The sequence below is a fragment of the Notechis scutatus genome, chromosome 3, assembly GCF_049901735.1.
Source record: "Notechis scutatus isolate UNSWTSFEM ecotype Mainland chromosome 3, rNotScu1.2, whole genome shotgun sequence".
NCBI lineage: Eukaryota > Metazoa > Chordata > Lepidosauria > Squamata > Elapidae > Notechis > Notechis scutatus.
In genome coordinates this window covers 82,294,317-82,317,909 of record NC_142011.1, presented here as the reverse complement: position 1 = coordinate 82,317,909, position 23,593 = coordinate 82,294,317, and the positions used below count along the sequence as shown (strand labels likewise).

The 23,593-nt window shown below is 36.0% G+C and overlaps 1 protein-coding gene and 1 long non-coding RNA gene across 5 annotated transcripts in view; one reads left to right on the top strand and one right to left on the bottom strand.

Moving 5' to 3' along the window:
- Positions 1–200: 200 nt before the first annotated feature.
- The window catches only part of ZNF326 (zinc finger protein 326), a 30,376-nt gene continuing 6,983 nt past the window's right edge, over positions 201–23,593 (bottom strand). The window contains exons 4-11 of one of the 4 annotated variants that reach the window (XM_026674109.2): positions 21,444–21,639; positions 15,786–15,902; positions 8,786–8,900; positions 7,833–7,980; positions 7,090–7,189; positions 5,697–5,827; positions 2,502–2,597; positions 201–878 (exon numbers count right to left, since the gene is read on the bottom strand). In XM_026674109.2, the coding sequence (XP_026529894.1) occupies positions 687–878; positions 2,502–2,597; positions 5,697–5,827; positions 7,090–7,189; positions 7,833–7,980; positions 8,786–8,900; positions 15,786–15,902; positions 21,444–21,639 (1,095 nt within the window). In that variant the 3' untranslated portion in view covers positions 201–686. The remainder of the gene's footprint in view (positions 879–2,501; positions 2,598–5,696; positions 5,828–7,089; positions 7,190–7,832; positions 7,981–8,785; positions 8,901–15,785; positions 15,903–21,443; positions 21,640–23,593) is intronic. The other 3 variants (XM_026674110.2, XM_026674111.2, XM_026674112.2) reach the window with 3 other exon arrangements.
- Positions 2,710–3,073, top strand: LOC148131262 (uncharacterized). The gene is made up of 2 exons (XR_015748632.1): positions 2,710–2,822; positions 2,861–3,073. It is a non-coding gene; the product is annotated as an uncharacterized LOC148131262 (long non-coding RNA).

Genomic DNA, 23,593 nt, shown 5'->3' with positions numbered 1-23,593 from the left:
CAGATTATATGAATACTGATCAAAGTTGTGAAGATATGTGTAAAGACACTATTAGTTATAAATGACAATTTACATTTTACATTACACTAGAAAACTAATGCACTGTTTTTCATAGCAAACATTTACATATCGTAAATGAATAAGGCCCTATTGTGTAATAAGCTGAATTTTGCTGGATCTACAATTAAAACTGAACATCGTGGTTTCTAAAATGTTTTATTGTTACAAACAAGTCGTTTTCATCACACACACACAAAACTACAAGTTATAACATATACTTTACAATGAGTGATACAGTCCAGGAGACAGGCACACTCACAACATAATTCTATATTTAGTAGGCTTCTAGAACTATTTACCCTGCATTGTGGTGAAATGATTTAAACTTACTACTTTCTTTATTTGTATCCAAATCTTAACATCAAGAAACAAAAATCCAATGTTCACAAGATACGCAATATATTCTAACAGCAAGATCACTAGAAAGGTTCTACTAAAAAATGGGATTACTTCCATTTTTAAGCAAAAGTGGAAGTAGATTACAGAGCGACTTCTTCAAATGAAGTACATGCAGAGGGTTGAGGATAACAACAGTCGTGTTGTAACTGTTAATAAATTTTACAATTAGCCATATGAACAGAAAAGTAAAAGTAGGACTTCCCTCTGCTTCTGCAAAATTTTTGTATTTAATTATCTTCCGTTTGGTCAAGAGTGAAGTCAGTCTGTTCTTCTGCTTCTGCTTCTTCCTCCTCTTCTTCCCCTTCCGCCTCCTCTTCTTCCTCCTCTTCTGCAGGTTCATTTGCCTTGTCTTCTTCTTCTTCTTCTTCTTCTGCCTGCTGTTCTGCACTTTGATCAGTGACTTCAAATGGATTTTCACCCTAAAAATCAGTAATTAAAGTTAATCAGAAACAAACTCTGTTCACTGAAATATGTACTGACAGGAATAAAAATAAATAAATCTAAAATTGGATTCCCCATTCCCAATTCAAGGTGAAAATAAGCAGGAATAGCTTCAATATTTACTTATACAATTTATATGGCCATTTCACATGGTGGCTAGCCATATTTAAAATCAAAATGCAAATAACATAAAACCAATTACATTTCATGCTATATTTTCTGGATTTTGTTCCACTAAATTTGGACTATTTTACAATGAAGAACATATAATAAGCATAATTCATGTACAGATCACGGTCTATTTGCAGTGTTGTTTATAATTCAGTCAAACCAACCACACGTTTTAATTGATATACTGTACAGTGTATCTCCAACCATTTCTTTCTCATGGCTTGTTTTTTAATCTGGAATATCTAGAAGTTGCATACAACCCAGTGCAAAAGTCAAAGGTTCTAGTGCCATTATTACTGAAATTACTTGCAGAAACAATACACTGAGTAGGGCAGAAAGTAGACTCAGTACAACTATGTTTCCTTATCTAGTGTTTATGGACAGTTCGACTAGATGGACATAAAATCCAGACATCTTAACAGTGTAGCTTAACAGCAGCAATCAAAGATTCAGAAGGATAAATTTGACAATTTCATTGTGCTTCCTAGATCAAACATCATGAAGCATATTGAATGGTGAAAGTATGTTGTCCTTTATTTACATGATAAACTTAAATTCTAGAATAATCCAGTTTGAAAATAGCAACTAGTAGTTTTATGTTAGAAGTCACTATTTTTTAATGTGCATTTATTTAAATAATTTATATGACTGCCCATCTTGCAACAGTGATTCTGGGCAGCATGCAATAATTAAAAACGAAACTAGCCAATAAACTTACTGTTATCAAATTGTTAAACTATCTAGTGTATTTTGAGAGGATATACTGGGGGCAAAAAAAGCAGCAAAAACAATTACTTTTCAATGCCATAAAGACAGCTAAATCTATTTTGGATCATTCAGATATATTCACCTTTTATGAGCTAGCTCTCAACTAGTATAATGAAAAAAATGATCAGCATTTTTGTGTTAAGCTTTAATTATGTCACTTGTAACTTTCTTGGTTTTTTTCTGTTTGTTTTCCTGCTTGTCTTTGGCTTCTTTTCCTTTTATCATACATTAAAATTATTCTAAAACAAAAATTTAAAAATATATGTGGAGCAGCAATTAACACATGCAATTTTAAACTCTGCAGAATTATGCTGAAGAAGCTTCTTGGATGAGAAGTGAAACATCTTCAAGGAAAAACAAAAAAAAGTCTAGTTGCCTCTTGAAAAAAGCACCTTTGGGACAATTATGCAACATACTTATCCCTAAAATAAGTCATGCATTATGCTTGCTTCAGAAATATTTTAACAAAAAAATATGCTAACTTAATGTATAAACATATTCCGTGGATTAATCCATTAACATTAATTTAATTTTCCAGCCCTTCCTTCTCCTAATACGTGAGCAACATTGGATTTGTTAAATTCAAAGAAATTAATTTCACCTCAATTTTAATCATTGCCTGTTGCTGCTACTGGTAAAATTATTCCGTATTGTAAACTTACCTTGACGTAACGTTCATACCGTGCCTTCACTATGGGGTTATTCAAAATACTGGTAGCAGTTAGAACACTCTCTCTTTTAATTTGTTCTTTGTAAGTCTGTAAGTATTCCAAAGCAACATTCAAAAAACATCACAACAAAAGATGAGTTAGCCAGATATACTAAGTTGTCACTGAAGAAGAAAATAATCTCAAAAAAAGTTGAATCCTTACTAATTCTTGTACATCGAAATATTTGTCATTGCCAACTATACTGAAACGGATCAAACAGGGTCCACAACTCATTACCAAACTAATTCTATGGAATCTCCACAGTGTTGAAAAGTGGGAAAGGCCTGTTATAGAACTGAACATTTTGAAAGGCCAGGGCTGCAAACAGCCATAAATGCCTTAGATGTTGTTAAGCAGCTACAGTGTTTAGGCTGATAGAAAAGGGGGAAAAAATAGGTATGCATAGAGTTTCATTAACTGATTTTCACATCTTTTTTAGAACATGAACTAACATGGCTTTACTTTAAATATATGTTCTGACAAGTCCTGAGACCCTGAAACCAATTTGAAGAAAGAAAGAAGTGGGAACTTCTTTTAAAACTGCATTCTACTCATCATACAAACTTTCTCTTTTAACCACATCTCTTTCCACCTCATCTTGTCCATATGCAGTTATGACAAACTTAATAAGAACTAAAGAATTGTGTGCACCTGTGCTCTAAAAAAAAGGTGGGCAGTTTCTCATTCAAGAGTTCCAATTCCCTACCATCCATCCTACACAAACAATATGTGCAAAATCATTACAAAATGAATGGTGATTGGCACTAAAATATGTAACTGGGAATTTTACTTACCATGACCCAAATGCCTGGGAACAAACACCTGCTCTCACCTGCCTTTCTAATGACTACAGGGCTGAGGCCGATCATATATTGGGGGGAAGGCATCTCATTCCAAAGGGCAGGGACAGCCGCTAGAAAGACACCCCATGTGTCTCACAAGATGACACTGTTTCCAAAGAGAGGCCTGAGCACAATGTTCCTGTTGGAGCATATGGGGCAGGTAGAAGGTGGCCTCACACATAAACCAGTCAAATGCCTACAGGGTTTTACAGGATAACTAACACCTTGAAAAACATCTGGAATCTACAGACACTTTGTGATATGGACACAATGGAATGGAGTAACTGAAGCTTCCAGGATTTCAAGGGCAGTTCCATATAGAGGACATAAATTGCAATAATCCAATTAGGACATGACTAAATGTGAATGACCATAAGTAAACCCCCACCCCCCACCCCCAAAATCCATGAACAGGTGCAACTGGGACATAGAGTGAAGTTTTTGCAGTCGCATTTCAGTCCAGGAAGGCCCTCAAATTGTACATTAATCCAAGCAGGGTAGTACAACCCTGTCCAGAGTCAAAGATTAATTTTTTCCAGCTCCAGGCCCCGTGAAGTCCAAAACCCACATCTAGATCCTCAAAGCATAGAAATACCAGGACCAATCCGTGACAATTTCACTTGAGTTACCAGGCTCAGAAATACACAACTATCAACAAACTGGTACTGCATTCTGTGTCGACAAATTAGTAAATCTAGCACTTTGTGTAGAAGTTAAAAAGGAAATAGTTCTGAGGCATCCTGCAAAGTAGGGGTCTAGGATTAGATCACTTCCCCCACCAACCATCAATAACTACAACAATCTCTGAAGGAAAGAGAACTACCACAAAACAGTGGCCCCTACTCCCAGCCCTCTCTGCCAGTCAAGGATACCATGTTCAATGGATCAAAGACTAATTAGAGGTCAAGGAGGAATATCCCCACCCTGAACCCTTCAAATTTGTTTTGGCAACACTCCTTGCACTGAACGTTGTGAATAAGAATACATATGTCCATATAAATGTTTACTGTAGTATAAATGATGAATAATGGCAGCTCCAATCTTGAAATAAATTCACAATCCCTCATTATTTTCAGCAGTAGGATTTTAACGTCATGCATTTTGTCAGCATCGTTATGATAATGTTCCATGCATATTTTGTTTAACACATTATCAACATAGCATGGAAGCAATTTTGTGTTTTAAAGCATTCTCTTGCTCTTCAAACTGAGTTTCCATGCATCTCCAAAATTTTCAAATTATGTTCATAAACTACAGAAAACTACTCTGTGAGAACCTGATGTAACTTTGTTACAGACTGGGTTAAAATAACATTTACAAAACATAACTAATTTTCCCTCACTACATTTTTGTCTTTTGATCAGTGGTTCTGGGATTTTATTTTAACTAACAGTTTCTGCAGCCTGAAAAATATAAAAACCTATAATATTTCTGAATACATTGTATAGCACACAAAGTATTAATCTGATAATCATCTAGCACTAGCCCAAGATCACTCATTTGGCTTTCATGCCTAAAGTGGGACTAAAACTCAGCTTCCTTCCCATTTGAACTGACCCCTCTTTTTACAAGATGATGTTTGATTAGCATTCTTAAGATAACAAAGGGAGGCTGTGTATATATTGAGAAAAAGGAGGCACATCCACCTGCTTTTATGCCACTCCTTTCTGACTCACATATAGCCCCTCAACACATCCTACAAAAACAAAGATTGCATCCCTTCTTTTAAAAAATTATGCAAGATTTCTCCCTATAGAAAAGATCATTTTTGACACAGATAAATGCTTTGTGCTACTGCATCCTCCCCATATTACACTTTTTAAAGCACATAAAAATATGAATACAAATATTACTCAAAGTAAATCTAAATAAAAGTGAAAAACTCAAAAGAATGGAGACAAAATTATTTGTTTTTTTCTTATTTATATGGAGGGAGAAGGCTCTATTTACTCTTTCAATAGTATTTATTATAAAAATTCAGCAACAATCCTTTCTTTCATCCTTGAAATAAAATAAAAAACTAAGCATCTTTGTACAAATGTTTATTTTTTACCAGTTCTCATATATTTGAAGAACAGAGCAACATAAAATAAGATTTGCCTTTCAAACAAGGATGTAATCAGTGGAAAATAATATAGTAACCTATATCGTTTATATTTTTTGATTACTTTGCACAGTGGGATGAATTATGCTAATATTTTATATAGTCATCACGGGTCTTCGTAAAGAACTGACAAATGGCCAGACAATATATCTCTAGAAACCTGCAACTCTACTGAAATTGAACTGAGTAGATACATTTTACCTGTTTTCCTTTTGCATGTTCTGGAGACTTTAAATGCTGCTGAACAGAACTGTGTAGTGCAGGAACATAGACGCTGCATGCAGAGCAAAGGACAGTCTCAACTTTCATCATATGATCATCAGCCGTAACACCTAGTAAAGACATAACAGATGTCTGAGATTTGGTCAAAAAGAAAACAGCGATGATTCAATATATAAAAAAGCAGCAATATGGATTTTGCAAAGTTAAAAGGGGGACAGCCATATGGGGAACATTTCCAAGTATTCAATTACTGCATAATATAAAAAAAGGAGGAACAGAGGAAAAAATTACAAATACATATAGGTAACTCCTCACTTAACTGTAATTGGGACCAAAATTTCCACTGCTAAACAATGCAGCTGTGAAGTGTGTAATACACACCTAGCAACAGCAATCCTGTCAGTCTTGGTTAGCATCAATAAGCAAGGATTTCAGGACATTAAGCAAGCACCTCCTCATGTCTTCTTGTTTGCTTCCAACAAACAAAAGTAATGGAGAAGCCTACAGAAAGTTACAAGTCCTGGGTGATTTGCATGGCCTGAAGTAGATGCTGCCTGGTGTGTACTATGGAATACGGGCAGACATGCACTACAGAGTATCAGATCTCCATGATCTCATACTCCACAGCCAGGCTCCTTGGGGAGAGGGGGGAGCAGCAAGAGTGGGAGCAACTTGCTAGCTTCCCAGTTGACTTTGCTTGGGCAAGTCAACAGGGAAAATCACATATGATGACCATATGATTGCAGGATCCTGCAATCTTTGTGTAAATCAGTTGCCAAGTACCCAGTTCGTGATCAGGTGACTGCAAGGGTGCTGGGACAGAGTTGGAACTTTGAAAACCTATCATAGGCCCCACTTGTTTAGCTCCCTTGTAACCTTTGAGTAGCTATTGAATGATTGGTTTTTAACCATCTAAAAGTGAGAATGAGAGCCTTATTGTGGTCTGTCCACTTGCTGATAAAAAGAATCGAGACAAATATTCAAAACAATTCACTAGGATGCCCCATACAACTATAAAATGCATGAGTGATCCCCAAATATATCCTATATAGCTGTGCTAAATTTTTCATTACTTCTCCCTCACACCCTGAATTTCAAAACCTTCTAATTTTAAGTTTCAAAAACAGGTTCAGAATTCTAATTTTCCCTTCATGCTAATTTGACAGATAAGAACCAGCGAATCTTACATGAAATTTTTCAAATCCTCAGAAACCCAAGGATCTAAAACTAAGTTGGAAGAAAAAAACAGGATTGTTTATTCTTGCTTCCTAATAAGTGACCAAGATTTTACAATTTGACCTTCCAGCATACTGAGTCTATAGGTTAGAATAGCAGTGTTGAAACAGAACACCTATTTTCATAGGCTACTTGCCTTCCATTACATCTTTTTCAGTAATCTGAGCAGCTTCCATTTGGCTTGTAGTCTGCTGTTTACGCATAGCAGTCTTCTTAAATTTATTCACCATGCACTCCTAAAACAGAAATTAATATAATTTTGGAGGAATCGTAAATTATTTTTATTCCCCATTCATCTCCTACATTGGGGAATTCTAGATTCAACAGTTATGATTCAAATAACTATGAAATTAGGGATAGAAGAATATAATTTTCTGAAATAGTGGACTCCTGTTCCACTTTGAAAAGTATTACATAAATTGTTTCCACAACAGAAAGCAGGAAAAACCTCAAAAATTTCACAGCCAGAATAAGGTACTTCTACAAATCGCAGTAACAAAAGGCTCTTAGCTTTGTGACTATGAATAGACCTGGCAATCCTATCACATGGTAGACTATGATCAAATGGCACTATCAAGAATATAAAAATATTTGCCTAAATAGCCAACCAAGCATTGGATTTAGCATTGAGATGAAGGGTGTGGGAGGGCAGAAGAGAAAATTTATCATCTGAGCTCCATTTCAGGAAATAAAATATTTTAGGATGACAACATTAGAAGATCAAATATTTTCAAAATGTGCACAATGAACCTCACAGTTTAAAATGTAGAAATATTTCTTAAACAGATATGATTATTTATGATTATGCTTTTTAACCCATAAGATTAAACTGTTAATTGACCTGTTAGCTGGATTTACAGAATTAAAATAATTACTCACATGCAGAAACTCCATCACAACTTTGTCAAATTTGGTCTGTTTCTGAATGTGATCTAAAGTCTCCTGGTGAACAGCACTTTCAAGATGAGCTTCAATGTCTTTCTCTTCAAAGGTTCGAAATTTACAGAATGAGCAGGTGAATGCCATTCTAGCAGAAGATACAGGCACATTGTCAGTGCAACATGTAGAATAGCTAATCCATCAAAGTTTAATTGAATCAGGAGAACTGGATATTCCGATTAATAAAATTATCTTATCAAGCATTTAAATACTAATGAAAATGCATCCCTATAAACATTTTTCAACTATATGACAAATGTAGCCATCGTGAGTGAGATTGTGAGTTAAGTGTTTTGAAGATCACAATGGGTTTATGGACAAAGTGAAATTTGAATCGAAAATTTTCTGGCTCAAACCTTTAGCTACCACGCTAGCTTATAAAGCAAAACAAAATGTGTAATGCGTTTTTTAAACAAACAAACAAAAAACAAACAATCAAGAAACAGGGTTACTTAGTCTGAACTGTAAGAAACCAGACAACCACCAGATGGCACCAGGTTGGAATTTTCTTGTCTCTTTGCTATCTGAATTTTTGCAGATCAGATCTGGTAGCATCAGAAAAAAAGTACCATTGACAAAACCAGTCCTCTTCACTACTAAATCTAAATAATTATTAAGGTGACTCCTCAAGATGGCTTACGGGCATTCTATTCTTTTTGAAGATTTCTTGAGGATTTCAAAATATTTCCTGCATATAATGGCTTATTATACCCACAAATCACCTTTCCCTAACACCAGAAAAACCCCAGATATATGATAGGATAAGTACTGAGATTTGAACATACAACACCATGAAACAAACAGAGCCAAGGCAGTTTAGAGTAAGTACAATTGTTATGATACATGTCCTTGAATTATGGGTGAGACAAATTCACAACATTTCCACCACAAACCTGTAACCATCACCATACTTTTCACTATTTTTCTCCCTCCTACGCCTTTGCTTCTCCCTTCTTGCCTCAATTCGACGTTTTTCTTCCTCTTCATTTTTTACTTCTGGCTTGACGCCTAAAAACAATTAAGAGTTAAATAAATACTTAGGTTCTAGACTTTAACCAAGGGAAAATTTGAACTTACCCTACTACCTTTCAGCATTATTTAGAATCTCATAAGGAGGGATAATTTATGCCATGTGGGATGATGGCATCTACTAGGATGCTGTTGAATTAAAAGGAAAAAAATGCAAATTTTTAACACTTTGTGATACATGTATGTTTAAGGGCCATCTTCATGGGAATAATATCCAGAATTGAAGCCCAGCCTTAATGTGCCAAAATAGTAAAGGCACTAAGTAAATGCTGAGAATAACAATGGGAGATCACCTTAATTAGTGGGCCTATAATTACCATAATTTCATGTTTATTAGATAAAATTTGTTAAAACTAAATATTTGCTGGTTTTATTGTGAAGACAGCTTACAGAAACAGACAAGAAAATGCATAGATACCCCAAAACAAAACAAAATGGGAAACTTCTGCTGTGTGATAGCTCTACATCGCCTGGGACCAGGCTATTTGAGGATTTTCCTCTTCCTAATCACATCTACCTATCCCACCAGGTCCACCAGGAAGAGTATGCTCAAGGTCCTGTCTACTAAAGAGGTCCATTTGGCAGGACCCAAACAACACACCCTTTCTACTTTGGTTCCTACCCTATGGAACATCACCCCCCGTTAAGGTGAAGCTAGCCTTTCAGAAGGACCTGCAGGAATGTTTTTCAGCACATTTGGAGATCCCTTGGTTGTATTATGTCTAATGGGATGTTTTTATCCTGCACTCTTGCTTTTTGTTTTATTTTTGAAATGTTTTTATGGTTGTGTTAGTTGTATGCTGCCCAGTCTTACACTCGGTGAGATGGACAGCTCTACAAAAACTTGTTAAATAAAGAAATCAGAAACTCAAGAATAGACCTCCTGATTTTCCCTATATGGCTAGGGAAAATCAACATACATATTAAAATGTATAACATTCCTTATTTTTCTAAACCTCTAATTGCAGGCCATAAAAAGGTAACTTCAGTATTTTATTCTATTTAAGGTGCTGCCTTCTTATAAGGGAGGTAAGCTTTCAGTCCTTATGTCAAATGAGGGTTTCTTTGTCAATTTGGACATGATTTTCAAGCAGCCAAACAGCTGTTCCCTCTATTACTTGTCACTTTGAAATAAAAGTCTACCTTATTAAAAACAGGTATTAAATGAGCTATCAATTTCCCAATTGATAAAACTATCTAATATGGAAATAACTAAGTATTAAACAAATATTTTTGGAAATGACTACAATTTCCATTATTGAGGCATGAGCAGAAAGAATGTATAAATCTAATAGCAGAGAAATTGGGAAGGCTTTCTGATTCCCATTGGTTGAACAAAAGACACCTAATTCTATCAACTGTCACAAATTATACTGTTGAAATTAAGAAAGCTTAGGATGACCAATACAGGTAATCCTCAACTTATGACCACAATTGAGCCCTACATTTCTGTTGCTAAGTGAGGCACATGTTAAATGAGTTGTGCCTTATCTTACGACCTTTCTTCCTACAGCAGTTAAGTGAATCACGGCAGTTGTTCAGTTAGTAACATAGTTGTTTAATGAAACTGGCTTCCCCATTGACTTTGCTTGTCAAAGGTTTGCAAAATGTGATCACATGACTCCAAGGCACTGCAACCATCATAAATAGGAGTCAATTACCAAGCTTCTGAATTCTGAGCATGTCACCACGGGGATGCTGCAATTGTCTTAAGTGTAAAAAACAATCATAAGTCACTTTTTTCAGTGCCATTGTAACTTTGAACAGTCACTAAATGAACTCCTCTATAAGTTGAGTGCTCCCTGTGCTGAATTTGTTGTGCAAAAATTTTGAGTTTTGTTTCTTTTGGATATACAAAACAAACTGAAGAGCCTACAATTCTTTAGCATTAAGAATCTGTATATTATTACATCAGGCTTTAATTAATAAGTCTTTCATTCCTTTTAAAAGATAAAGGAGATACATAAACCTGCCTGGTTATATACTGCAGCATGTAGCAGCAATAGCACTCTATTTTGCAGAACAAACAACCCCACTCTAAAGCGGTATGTAAGTTTAAGCACTATTGCTATTGTTATCATACAGAACCTATCCCAAGCACAGGGAACTGCTAACCTAAAAGCCTTGGTGCCCCTAGAGATTTTGAATCCAGCCTGCAGCCTTACAATCTTCTCTGTAACACTAAATAGAATAGAATAAAATTCTTTATTGGCCAAGTGTGATTGGACACACAAGGAATTTGTCTTTGGTGCAAATGCCCTCGGTGTATGTAAATATATTTTAAATATATTGTATATTTTAAATATACACACAAACACACACACACACACATTCATCAAGAACCATAAGATACAACACTTAGTCATAGTCATAGGATACTAAATAAGCAATCAAATTATACTGGGAAAATAAATCAAGCAATATAATTCGTAAAGATACAAGCAACAAGGTTATAGTCAGTGGTGGGATTCAGCCCGTTCGCACCAGTTCGAGAGAATTGTTGATTAACTCTTTGTGGGGTTCTGTGAACCGGCTGAATAATCAAGGCTGCCTGCCTAACTATTCCAGTAGCTCACACACACCTCAAATGTCATTCGTAATTAACTAAAGGAAAGGAAAGGAAAAGAAAAAGAAGAAATAACCACATAGTCATTTCCTCAGCAGAAGAATTCTAGCCCCTTTGAAACTCAGAGGGAAATAAAGTGAAAGAGAGGGGTTTTTTTCTTCTCTCTCCCTTCAGTTAATAGGTCCAGGCAGGCAGCCAAGAACCATTTAACAGGTGAATACTTAGTTGTGATAATAAAACCACAGGAATGCAGCCAGCACAGAAACAATAAAAACTTACAGATCATACAGATTAACAGAGTTGGAAGGGACCTTGGAGGTCATCTAGTCCAGTGGTCGCCAATCAGTGGGCCGGGGACCACTGGTGGTCCACAAGAAGATTTTGATGGTCCAGAGAAATGTCACCCCCAAAGCACTTAATCCAGGCTGCACAGAAACACAAAGCTGTGCCACTCACATGGCCCACAGGAACATAAGGCTGGTGTCACTTGCATTGCAAACAACACAAGGCAGTGAGGGGAGGGGGAAAGGGCAGAGAGTGGGGAACTTGCCCCACTCGCCCCATTGGCCATCGGGCTGCTTCTTTCTGCTTCTTTATTCTTCTGCTTTTGGCTGCACCCAAGGAAAGCAGCAAAAGTCTTTCTTTCCCTCTCCCAAACTCCACCAGAAATGAGTCTTTGGGACTCTGAAAGGCATCCTGCTCCAAGAGGCTGTGCCGGCAAAGACTCATTTCTGGCGGAGTTTGGGACTTCTGCTGCTTTTCTTGCATAAAGCCAAAAGTTAGTCAGTCAGTCAGTCAGTCTCTCTCTCTCTCTCCTCCTGAGAACAGAGCTGGAGACGGTATCCTGCGATCCCAAATAAAGAACGATCGATCGGTAGGAAAACGGGGTGGGGAATTTTCCTGCAGACTTTTTTGGGGCATTTTCCCAGGGTCTCTGGTCCGCGGGATTTAAAATTATGAATTTGGTGGTCCCTGAGGTCCAAAAGGTTGGTGACCTGTGATCTAGTCCCACCCCCTGCCCAAGCAGGAGACCCTACACCATTTCTGACAAATGGCAGTCCAATTTCATGAAAGCCTCCAGTGATAAAGCTCCCACAACTTCCAAAAGCAAGCTGTTTCCCTGGTTGATTAGTCTCACCCTTAGGAAATTTTCTCCTTAGTTCCAGATTGCTTCTTTTTTTGGTTAATTTCCATCCACTGTTTCTTGTTGTGCCTTTTGGTGCTTTGGAAAATAGATTGACTCCCTCATTTTTGTAGGAGCCCCTCAAATTTCCTGACAGAACTATTAATCAGTGGAACAACTTGTCTCCAGAAGTTGTAAATGCTCCAACACTGGAAGTTTTAAAGAAGAGATTGGATAACCATTTGTCTGAAGTGGTGTAGGGCAGTGGCCCCCAACCTTTTTCGAACCAGGGACCGGTTTCACGATTATTTATTCTTCCACGGACCAGTACCTGAGTAACGTGAGACTCCACCGCCATCGGGACGGCTCTTCGTTCGAAACCGCCCCCCCTTCGACGAAACTAAGGCGCGAGCACCCAAACGCCGCTTTCCAACTGAAAAACCGGAAGCACTTTCCAACCAAAAACCCAGAAGCAACCGAAAACCTGGAAGCGCTGTCGAAACAAGATGGCGGCGCCCAAGCTTTGCGGCCCGGTAAAAAATGATCCACGGACCGGTACGGTCCGGGACGGTGGTTGGGGACCCCTGGTGTAGGGTTTCCTGTGTAAGCAGGGGGTTGGACTAGAAGACCTCCAAGGTCCTTTCCAACTCTGTTACTCTATTCTGTTCTAAATATTGGAACAGTGCTATTTTATTGTGAGTTAGACTAAGGAGAAATTCCCCAAGGGTGAAACCAATCAAGATGGCCACGCCCACCAGTCACATGACCACTTAGCCAGTCATTAGGACAGAAAACCAGTTGTTCAATTCTTTGAATCCCACCACTGGTAATAGTCATAAGTAGGAGATAGGTAATAGGAAGGATGAGAAGAATAACAGAAACACAGCCCTACTAGGTAGTTTGACAGTGTTGTGGGAATTTGGTTAGCAGAATGATGGCATTCAGGGGAAAACTGTCCTTGTGTCTAGTTGTTCTGGTGTGCAGTGCCCTATATCATCGTTTTGAGGGGAGAAGCTGAAACAATTTATGTCCAGGATGTGAGGGGTCTGTAGATATTTTCAACGCCCTTTTTTTGACTTATGCAATATACAGGTCCTCAATGGAAGGCAGGTTGTTAGCTATGTTTTTTGTTTGCAGTCCTAATTATCCATTGAAGTCTGTCTGTCTTGTTTGGTTGCAGAGCCAAACCAGACAGTTAGAGGTGCAGATGACAGACTCAATAATTCCTCTGTAGAACTGAATCAGCAGCTCCTTGGGCAGTTTGAACTTTGTGAATTGGTGCAGAAAGAACATTCTTTATTGTGGTATTTTGATGATATTTTGATGTTAGGTGTGCATTTTAAGTTTTGAGATATGATAGAATCTAAAAACTTGAAGGTCTCTACTGCTGATCCTGTGTTGTCTAGTATTGTAGGAGATGGTAGTATAGGAGGGTTTCTCCTAAAACCTACCATCATTTCTATGGTTTTGAGTGTGTTTAGTTCAAGATTGTTCCGATCGCTCTCATCTGTTATGCAGATTCGTCATTGTCTCGAATGAGATCTATCACTGTTGTATCATATGCAAACTTCAGTACTTTAACAGAGGGATCTTTTGAGATGCAGTCATTGGTATAGAGAGCCGGGGGGGGCTTTGCTGTACAGGTAACTGATATGATTTTGCCTAGCTTCACCTGCTGCTTCCTGTCTGTTAGGAAGCTTATGATCCATTTACAAGTGTGGTCAGGTACAGCTAGCTGATTTAGTTTAGTTAGAAGAAGATCTGGAATGATGGTATTGAATGCTGAGCTGAAGTATACAAAGAGAACCCTTGCATAGGTCTTTGGAGATTCAAGATGTTGTAGGATGTAGTGTAGAGCCATATTTGCTAGGTAGGAAAACTGCAAGGGGTATAACAATATATTCATGATGGTTTTCAGATGGGCCAGTACTAGTCTTTCAAAGGTTTTCATAACTACAGATGTTAGAGCAACTGGTCTGAAGTTATTCAGTTTCTTGATGGGTTTCTTCGGCACTGGGATGACAGTAGAGCGTTTGAAGCAAGAAGGAACATAGCACATCTCTAGTGATTTATTAAAGATGTGAGTGAAGATAGAGGCCAGTTGGTCAGCACAAGCTTTTAAGCAAGGTGTTACCTTGTCTGGGCCTGATGCCGTTCCTGGCTTTTGTCTGTGAAATAGATCTTGCACGTCATTTTCTGTACTCACCAGAGGTGGTGGGCCCAATGGGATGGGGTCAGTTGTAGGAGGCTTGGCTGTTGTTGGTGTGTCCGAGATGGGGATTGTGGTGATAGGTGGCAGTAGTTTTCTCTCAAACCTACAGTAGAACACATTCAGGTCATCTGCCAGTTGTTGATTTCCTTCAGCATGGGAAGGAGGTTTGCTGTAACCAGTGATATTTTTTAAGAGTTTCCCATTTTCATTTGTTGAGAACTGATTCCTCAGCTTTTCAGAATAGCTTCTTTTTGCTGCTCTGATCTCCCTTGTTAATACATTTCTGGTCTGATTGTACAGCATTCTATCACCTTTTCTGTAGTCTTCCTCTTTGGTATGACGTAGCTGCTTAAGTTTAGCTGTGAATCAAGGTTTGTTCCTACTGAATACTGCAGGTTTCTGGTCAACACACATAGGCCTTCACAAAAACTGACATACGATGTTACCGTATCTGTCAATTCATCTGAAGAATCTGAAGAGATATCTTCGAAAACATTCCAATCAGTGCAGTCAAGGCAAGCCTATATCTTTAGGTTTGCCTCCTCAGTCCAAGACCTCAATGATTTAATTGTTGGTTTCATGGTTTTAAGTCGTTGTCTTATAAACAGGTACAAGGTGAATCATGCAATGATCAGCGAGTCCCACAGCTGCTCGTGGTAAAGACCGATAAGCATCTTTTAATGTTGTGTAGCAATGGTCTAAAGTATTCTTGCCTCTAGTGAGACAATTGATATGCTCAAAATATTTTGGTAGCTCTTTCCTTAAATTAGCACTGTTGAAATCTCCTAACGTAATGAATAGTGAATCTGGATATTTAACTTCAGCCCACATAATCTGGTCAACTAGAGTTGGTGATGCATTGTTTACACAAGCTTGTGGAGAAACATACACAGCAATTAGGAGAACTCTCGTGGAGAATAAAATGGTTTGCAATTGATAATTAAATAATTAAAGTACCATTACCTAAAATTCCCGCTCTACCCCTTCTTTGCCTCCGGTGTTTCTTCTTGTTGTTTATCCATTGTTCAGAGGAAGTTGCTTCTTCCGAGGAAGTTGCTTCTTCCTGCATTAGAATCTCTTCTGCATTTGTAAAGACAGGGGGGTGTGGTCATAGAAAGCTGCCCATTAAAGAAACATTGCTTGATGCTTAGCAGTTGGTCTCTTGAGTATGAAATCGTAGTGAATCACAGAGAATGATTAAAAAAACAGCAAAACTTAAAGGCTTATCAAAATAAAAACAAACTACTATTCATGTGTGAGACATAATTTTAATTCTAACAGCTGACCAAGAAAAGTCTGTGTGGGGGAAAAAAAAGCAAGAAGGAACAAGCCATGATCCACCACCAACTCTGTTTATCTTTAGAATGCAATCCAACACTTTTTTCCCCTCCTGTGATCATGGAATTTGATAATAAAAAGATGATTCTCCACCACTGTTCTAGCCCCTGCCACCCAGAAACATCCCCAATACCCTCCAAAATATTCCATAGGGATACACTTGCAATGTTGCATCTTACCTCTGAAGCTCAAAGAGTATGCAAATAAAATCCTGTTTAATTTCTTTGTAAGTTATTTGCTTGACTTCTGCAGAGAGACATTGCTACATCTTAGGTTTCAAGTTCAGCAGACAATTTTAAAACCTAGCCTAGCACAGATCTGGAGAAAGGATGTTCAAGTCCATATATGAAGTTGATACCTCTATTTGGAGAGTTGAAATTGGAACATGTAAACATTTGCTAAAATACCATTACCTAATAGATCTACAGACATACTGGTAGACTAAATGGACCTTAAATCTGAAAATGATACAATTGGAGGTAGAAATAAGTCCACTTCATTATGAACAGTGCAGATTTTTTATCAGTGCAAGGTAGTTTAATGGAAAGCCTATTAGACAGTATGAGATATGTCCACAATTTTATAAAACAAGAAACTTTATGTAGCAAGTTATGTAACACTTCATATCATACAGATTAAATACAACAACAAAGCACAACAGGGAAAAGAAATTTCAATTTCCGTTTTTTTTACTGTACTTGTGGACTGCAAAATATATTTTAGTAACTCAAGCATTTAGAAAAAGTTTTAATAAGCAACACCTAGTCATTTTTTGTTGAAGAACAGCTGGTAGTTGACTATTTTCAAATCAATACCTGATAAAATTATCAGTAAGTAAAAAATAAGAACACTCATTTTAAGTGACAATGTGCTAAAAGAAACAACTCAAAGAGATGGTTGCATCATCCCAGGATTGTCATTTGCAACCTTCCCAGGGTGCTTCTGACAAGCGAAGTTCGATGGGAAGCCAGATTCACTTAAAGACCACATGATTCACTTAACAACTGTAGCAATTTGCTTGACAAACATGGCAAAAAGACCATGGTAAAAGAGGGCATGACTCACTTAACAACTACCTTGCTTAGCAACAGAAAGTTTGGGCTCAGTTGTGACTGTAAGTTGAGTGCCTGTATTTTGCGCACTGCCATCTGACCTTTGGAAGGCCTGAAAGATCAGATTAGGGACAGATCTTTATGGAGAAAATCTATTTTAGATTGTTATCAGGAGTCAATACTGACTTGATCACAACCAATCACCATTTTAAACTGTCAACTGCCTAAAGAGAATTCAAAGGATTAACTGTTTTTATAAATGTATCTATAGAGTAGGGGTTTCCAACCTTGGCAACTTTTAAGATGTGTGGACTTCAACTTCCAGAATTCCTCAGCCAGCTCTGTTAGTTGAAGTCCACAAGTCTTAAAGCTGGCAAGGTTGGAAACCCCTACTATAGAGAATTCAGAAGTAGTTCAGAGATTCTGATACAATTGTTTAATACAGCTTCCTTACCAACTAAATCATATTTCAGATTCATATAATGACAGGTGAATCTTTACATAAATGGTCATAATGTGGAAAAACTGAACACTGCTTGCCTAGATTTTGAAGACCTTTGTTATTTTTTAATGAAACCGAGTCTAGACTAATTCACTTTTTTTTTTTGCAAAACACCTCTTCAAAGCTTTTTTGATTCCTGTTTTAGTTTTGTTCAAAATACATTTAAATATTTCTTAAGAAATTCAGACTTTAAAATTAGAGGTAGTCCTCGACTTATAACAGTTCATTTAGTGACTGTTCAAAGTTACAATGACACTGTGAAAAGTAAAAAAAAATTCACACTTATGACCATAGCAGCATTGCCATGGTCACGTGATTTACATTCAGATGCTTGAAAACTTGTTCATATTTATGGCAGTGAGATCCTGGAGTTATGTGATCCCCTTTTGCGACCTTCTTTACAAGCAAAGTCAACGGGGAAGCCAGATTCACTTAACAACCATGTTACTAACTAAACAATTGCAATGATTCACTTAACAACTGGCAAGAAAGGTTATGAGGCAAAATTTACTTAAATATCTTGCTTGGCAACAGAAATTTTGGGCTCAATTGTGGTCATAATTTGAGGACTGCCTGTAGATGGTCCATATCTGCCTACTTTTAAATTTAATATTGTTAGAACTGTTTTGTTTTTTAAAATGACTCTAGATTACAACCAGAGCTTCAAAAAGAAATTCTACCTTCTAACACTATGGTAGCGGATGTTGTTTCAAAATTCTACCATGAAGACCGAGAAAGCTTACTATGTAGACAGATCTCTCAGCTTCTTTAAAAATTTTGAAAATTGAAAGTAGTTATTACTTTAATGTATTGCAATGCCTGATAAAAAGTGCAATGTTTTCCAAAACTAGATCTTTACCTCTACAGTAGTTTTCTTGCTTGGTGTCCTTGGGTCTATTAGCATGAAAGGAGGAAGAAATTCAAGAAAATCCAACTGCAATTAAATGTTTTGTCTCACCTAGCAATTATTTTAAATCTTTGGAGAACTGAGAAAATCGGAATCTTGGACACAGAAAATCGGAAGGAAAATTAAAGAAATGGGTATAAAATAGCCTCCTCTTTAAAAAGAAAACAGGAAAAATACAAAGAATTTAGCCAATTTCTCTTTGTCGAGCACTGAAAATACACTAAATCTGAAAATGCAGTAGACCATATGGGCTTATAACATCATACTGTGTAAGTGGTTTTCCATTAATTGGTTATACATCTTTTACCTTCCATTCACAACTATTGCTTTAATCATATGCAAGATTATTCTTCACAGCATTTTACCTAAGATGATCCTGTCATCATCTACTTTCTACAACTTTCTACACTTATTCTCAATCCAGAAATAAAAGTATCTGAACAATTAAACTGAAGAATTAAAAACATTTTAATAGACAACCAACTTGAAAACAGGGAGATAGGAACTTGTAAACAATATTTTAGATTAATCTGATTAGAAATAAGAATGCTTAGTAATAAAAGAACTGTTAAAATATATTCAAATTCAGACAGGTTTTAAACCTCAAATAAAAGTATAGAATCTAGTTTTTCATAATATGCAATGTCATAAATGAAATGGAAAATACAATTGATTCAATAGGGAGAATTTATTGTGAAATTGTTATGGTATTTACTATGATAGAGACATAACTATATACATACGTTTTGTTTTTATACTCAAGGGTATGAACTCTAAAAACATAGTAAAAGGAGAAAAAGATAAAATACATTGGAAGGAAAAATATTGAGGGGATATAGAGAGACATATAGAGATAGAAAGATAGAAAGATAGAAAGATAGATAGATAGATAAACTGAGTCTTGTAAACAATAATCTTTTAACCTAGCCAGGTATTAGAATTTTATTCATGTATTCAATACTTGTGTAAATATTTATTAAACTGGCCATCTACATATATAGGAGAAACTATTACTAATATATTCCATGAACAGAAAGCATCAGTATTTTAGATTATAGTAGTCATAAATTATCCAATACAGATAACTGGTAATCCTTCAGTCATGACCATTTGTTCAGTGACCAGTACAAATTATAATAGCACTGAATGAAAGGATTTATAATTGGTCCTCAAAGTTTCGGCCATTCATCCCTGTAGCCACATGAACAAAATTCAAGCACATGGCAAGCAGTTCACACTTGTGACTGGTTGCAGTGTCCCATGATCACCATTTGCAACTTTCCCTGTCAGCTTCCAACAAGCAAAGCTAATGGGGTAGAGGCAAGGTTACAAATTGTTCAGGTAAGTCTCCCCAATCCTTGCCTTTCTTTGCTCACAAGCATGACAACCCACCCTCTTTCTCCTTTCACTTGTATACAAGTGTCCTCTTTCCTCAGCTTCTCTGAACTCATACACATGCACTCAGGCACCCCCACCCTCTTCCTGTCCTTCTGTGCTCAAAACAAACACACACTACCATCCCTTCTTTCCCTAGCCTTCCTACATTCGTACACACCTTATGCCCTTTTTGCTTAGCTTCCTGAATTTGTACAATTACACAAACTCTACGCTATTTTCCCTGGCCTCCATATGCAAGAAACCCATATCCTCTTTCCTCACCCTCCCTGTACTCACACACACATGCCCCCCACTAACTTTCTTTACCCTCCTAGCATTCATACACATGTGACACACCCTACAACCTTTACCCCTGGCCTCCCTGCACTTCCATGCATCCTGCACCCAATTTTCCCAGTCTTTCTTTTTGCATGGCTGTCACTGGGTACAATTTGTTCTATCGTCTTTTATTTAGCCTGTTCATTGATATTAGTCTTAACTCTAAACTGCCAGTAGTTCATTCCTGACCGGCTCAAGATGGACTCAGCCTTCCATCCTTCTATGGTCAGTAAAATGAGAACCCATATTGTTAGGGGCAATATACTAACTCTGTAAACTGCTTAGAGAGGGCTTTAAAGCACTATAAAGTCTTATTGCTATATTATCAATACTTTATTAGTAAAAAAAGCATTATACCATTTTTGTTTTCTCAAATTTCATAACAGAAATCACAACTTTTTGGCTTAACCAATCAATAATTATTTAAAGTATAAAAACCCATGCAAAAAAATCACTGACTGGCATGTCACTTGGGTCATCCATAAAAGCATGTATTTCTGGATGAATTCCAATAATAATGTAATTGTGCAGAGAATATGTTAAATTTGGGAGGACTATTATTTTGTTGATAACAGCCCTACAGCATCTCATGTAGCAAGCAGTCTTCACAATAAAAGCAATCAGTATATATATCTATATCTATATCTATATCTATATCTATATCTATATATATATATATATATATATGTATGTATATATGTATATATGTATATATGTATATATATATATATGTATATATGTATATATGTATATGTATATATAGATATAGATATAGATATATATATAGATATATATAGATATAGATATATAGATATATATGTTTTCTTAAGTTATATATAGATATATAAATATATATATAGATATATAGATATAGATAGATTAAATTTCCTCTGAAGTATTAAGCAAGAGCATAATATGTTAGTGAAATATCTTGTAACTATATTTCAAAAATTTTAATTTGTGCCACCAAGGTCAATCCCTATGAACAACTGGTAACAGAAGGGGCTTTGAGGCTGGAAAATGAGGAACAGCAATGCATTATAAATGTATCCTCTCAGAAAATGTTAAATAGAGCTGTAATTCACATCTTTCGTTCAATTACTTACTAGGTTTGTTTTGGTTCATCTTCACATTAGGTTTTGTCAGTTTGGGTTTCTTGATAAATGTCCCACCTGGTTTATTATACGGCTGCTGTATCATTTTTCTCTTTATTCCTCGTGCAGCTACTGCTGCAGAACTGGGTTTGTTATGATAGTCTACCACAATTCCAGGTCTATGCATGCCTCCAAAGTCTCCCATATACTGTAAATAGGTGAAGACCACGTATTAGAAAATGATGTGGCTAACCATAAACAAACTAGCTTATATAAAAACATATTTTAAAATATTTTAACTCAAGAAAAAATACAATACTATTCAGTTAACACACATCAGGATCGCAAACTGATTAGTTTTTAAAATATTTGACTTTTAAAGTGCTTATATCAAATGGATTTCTGCTTATTCAAAATCATTGGTCCAGACAATGAGCCTTGTTAGAATTTTACCCATAATCATTCTCAGGATTCTCCAAATAATGCCTCAAACAGAAGAAACACTATTTCTACAAAACCGTAACAATATAAGAATGAAATGAATGAAATTAACTTAGGGAAAATAGAAAATAATCATAAAAGTCTCTGCCTGAAATTTCCATAGTTTGTTTTACTATGATTTTAAAAGTTTTTAAATAATCTTCTGATGGTTTAAAATCTGCTCATTGAATATGTAAGATTTTCTATGTATAATATTTCTCATGCTTAAAATGTGTTAATAGCCAAATAAGTTTTTTTTTCTTAACATTGTAATGGGTTTCCAGTTTCATTTATGAAACTTTTTGCTTATATAAAATACATTTTATTTTCAAACTTTATTTTTCCTATTTCCCTTTTTCTCAAAGTATATATACTTTATTCACAATTCAGAATACATTCACAAGCATGTCAACTCAGAAGTAAATGCTAGGAAATTCAAACTACATAGAAAAGGTCATGGGAATTTCTTCTAAAAATACATAGAGAAGATAAAATAATGTATTGTTTTGAGGTAGCATATCTCGTATATTTCTATTTTCACTAAAACAGTAATTTCCAAGTAAATTTACATAGAATTTTATGTGAATCGGGAATTTTAAGACTATGTAAATATTATAAATATGTAGAATAGTCCTGCATTACAGCAATTAATTTAGGTAGATAAAAAGCTACCTTCTGTAAAATATGTCTTTTCTTTTTGCATCATATAACAAGTAAACCTAATACAATGCATTAAGACATATTTTGATCAGAAATCTTACATCTTTATGAACAGTTCAGTCCAATCAACAGCTTGTGTGTGTCTATCCATTCCCATGTTGAGATCATTGCACAGTGAATGTATTCTCAATGATTTAAAAAGAAAACTACAATTATATCAGAAGAAGCAATGAGCAAAGGTAAAATAGTAGCCCCTCTTAGATCAAATTCTTTCAAAAGGAAAAAAAAATAAAGTTTAGAATATCAATAAAGTGGTTTTAAAAAATCTCTAATCCTAATTTAGACGTCTATCTTATAATCAAGAGAGCCTACATGATTGAATTCCTTGATTTTAAGGCACTGAATGACAGAACTGAGGAAAAGGAATGAGTATAATAGTTATAATTTAGGCTGCAATCTGTAATACTTACTTGGAACTTAGTAGCACTTACTTCTGAATAAACATACACAAGATTCTACTGTTTACTGACAGTAATATATAAAATAGGCTCATCTGACTGGATGAGTGAAATTATATAAGCAGAAATGAGTAAAACTGCCATAAATATTTAATAGTAAAAGTTAGACACAATAAAGGCAGTACATCTATACAATATTTCTTTACTTTGAGTAGCATTTACTTCTAGCAGGCCACAATGTGTTAGAGATCATTATACTAAACAAAACCATGCATAGATTCTATTTCACTTTGTAACAAACTGAGCTCTAGTAAATAACAGTCTAGCAATATTCTCACCCTGCATATTACATACATCAAAGGACACTTTCTAGGTGATGTAGATTTGCACGAGCAAATATTTTCATAATCTATTAAAGGTGCAATGCATTTCACATAAATAAGCAGCTTATTTCTTAAAGTAGTTAGTTCTCAAGAGTAACACTAAGCTCAAGAAAAAGGGAAACTAATCAATACTGTCTAGTTAACTTACTTAATTTCACAAATATACCAGACTAAATTAATC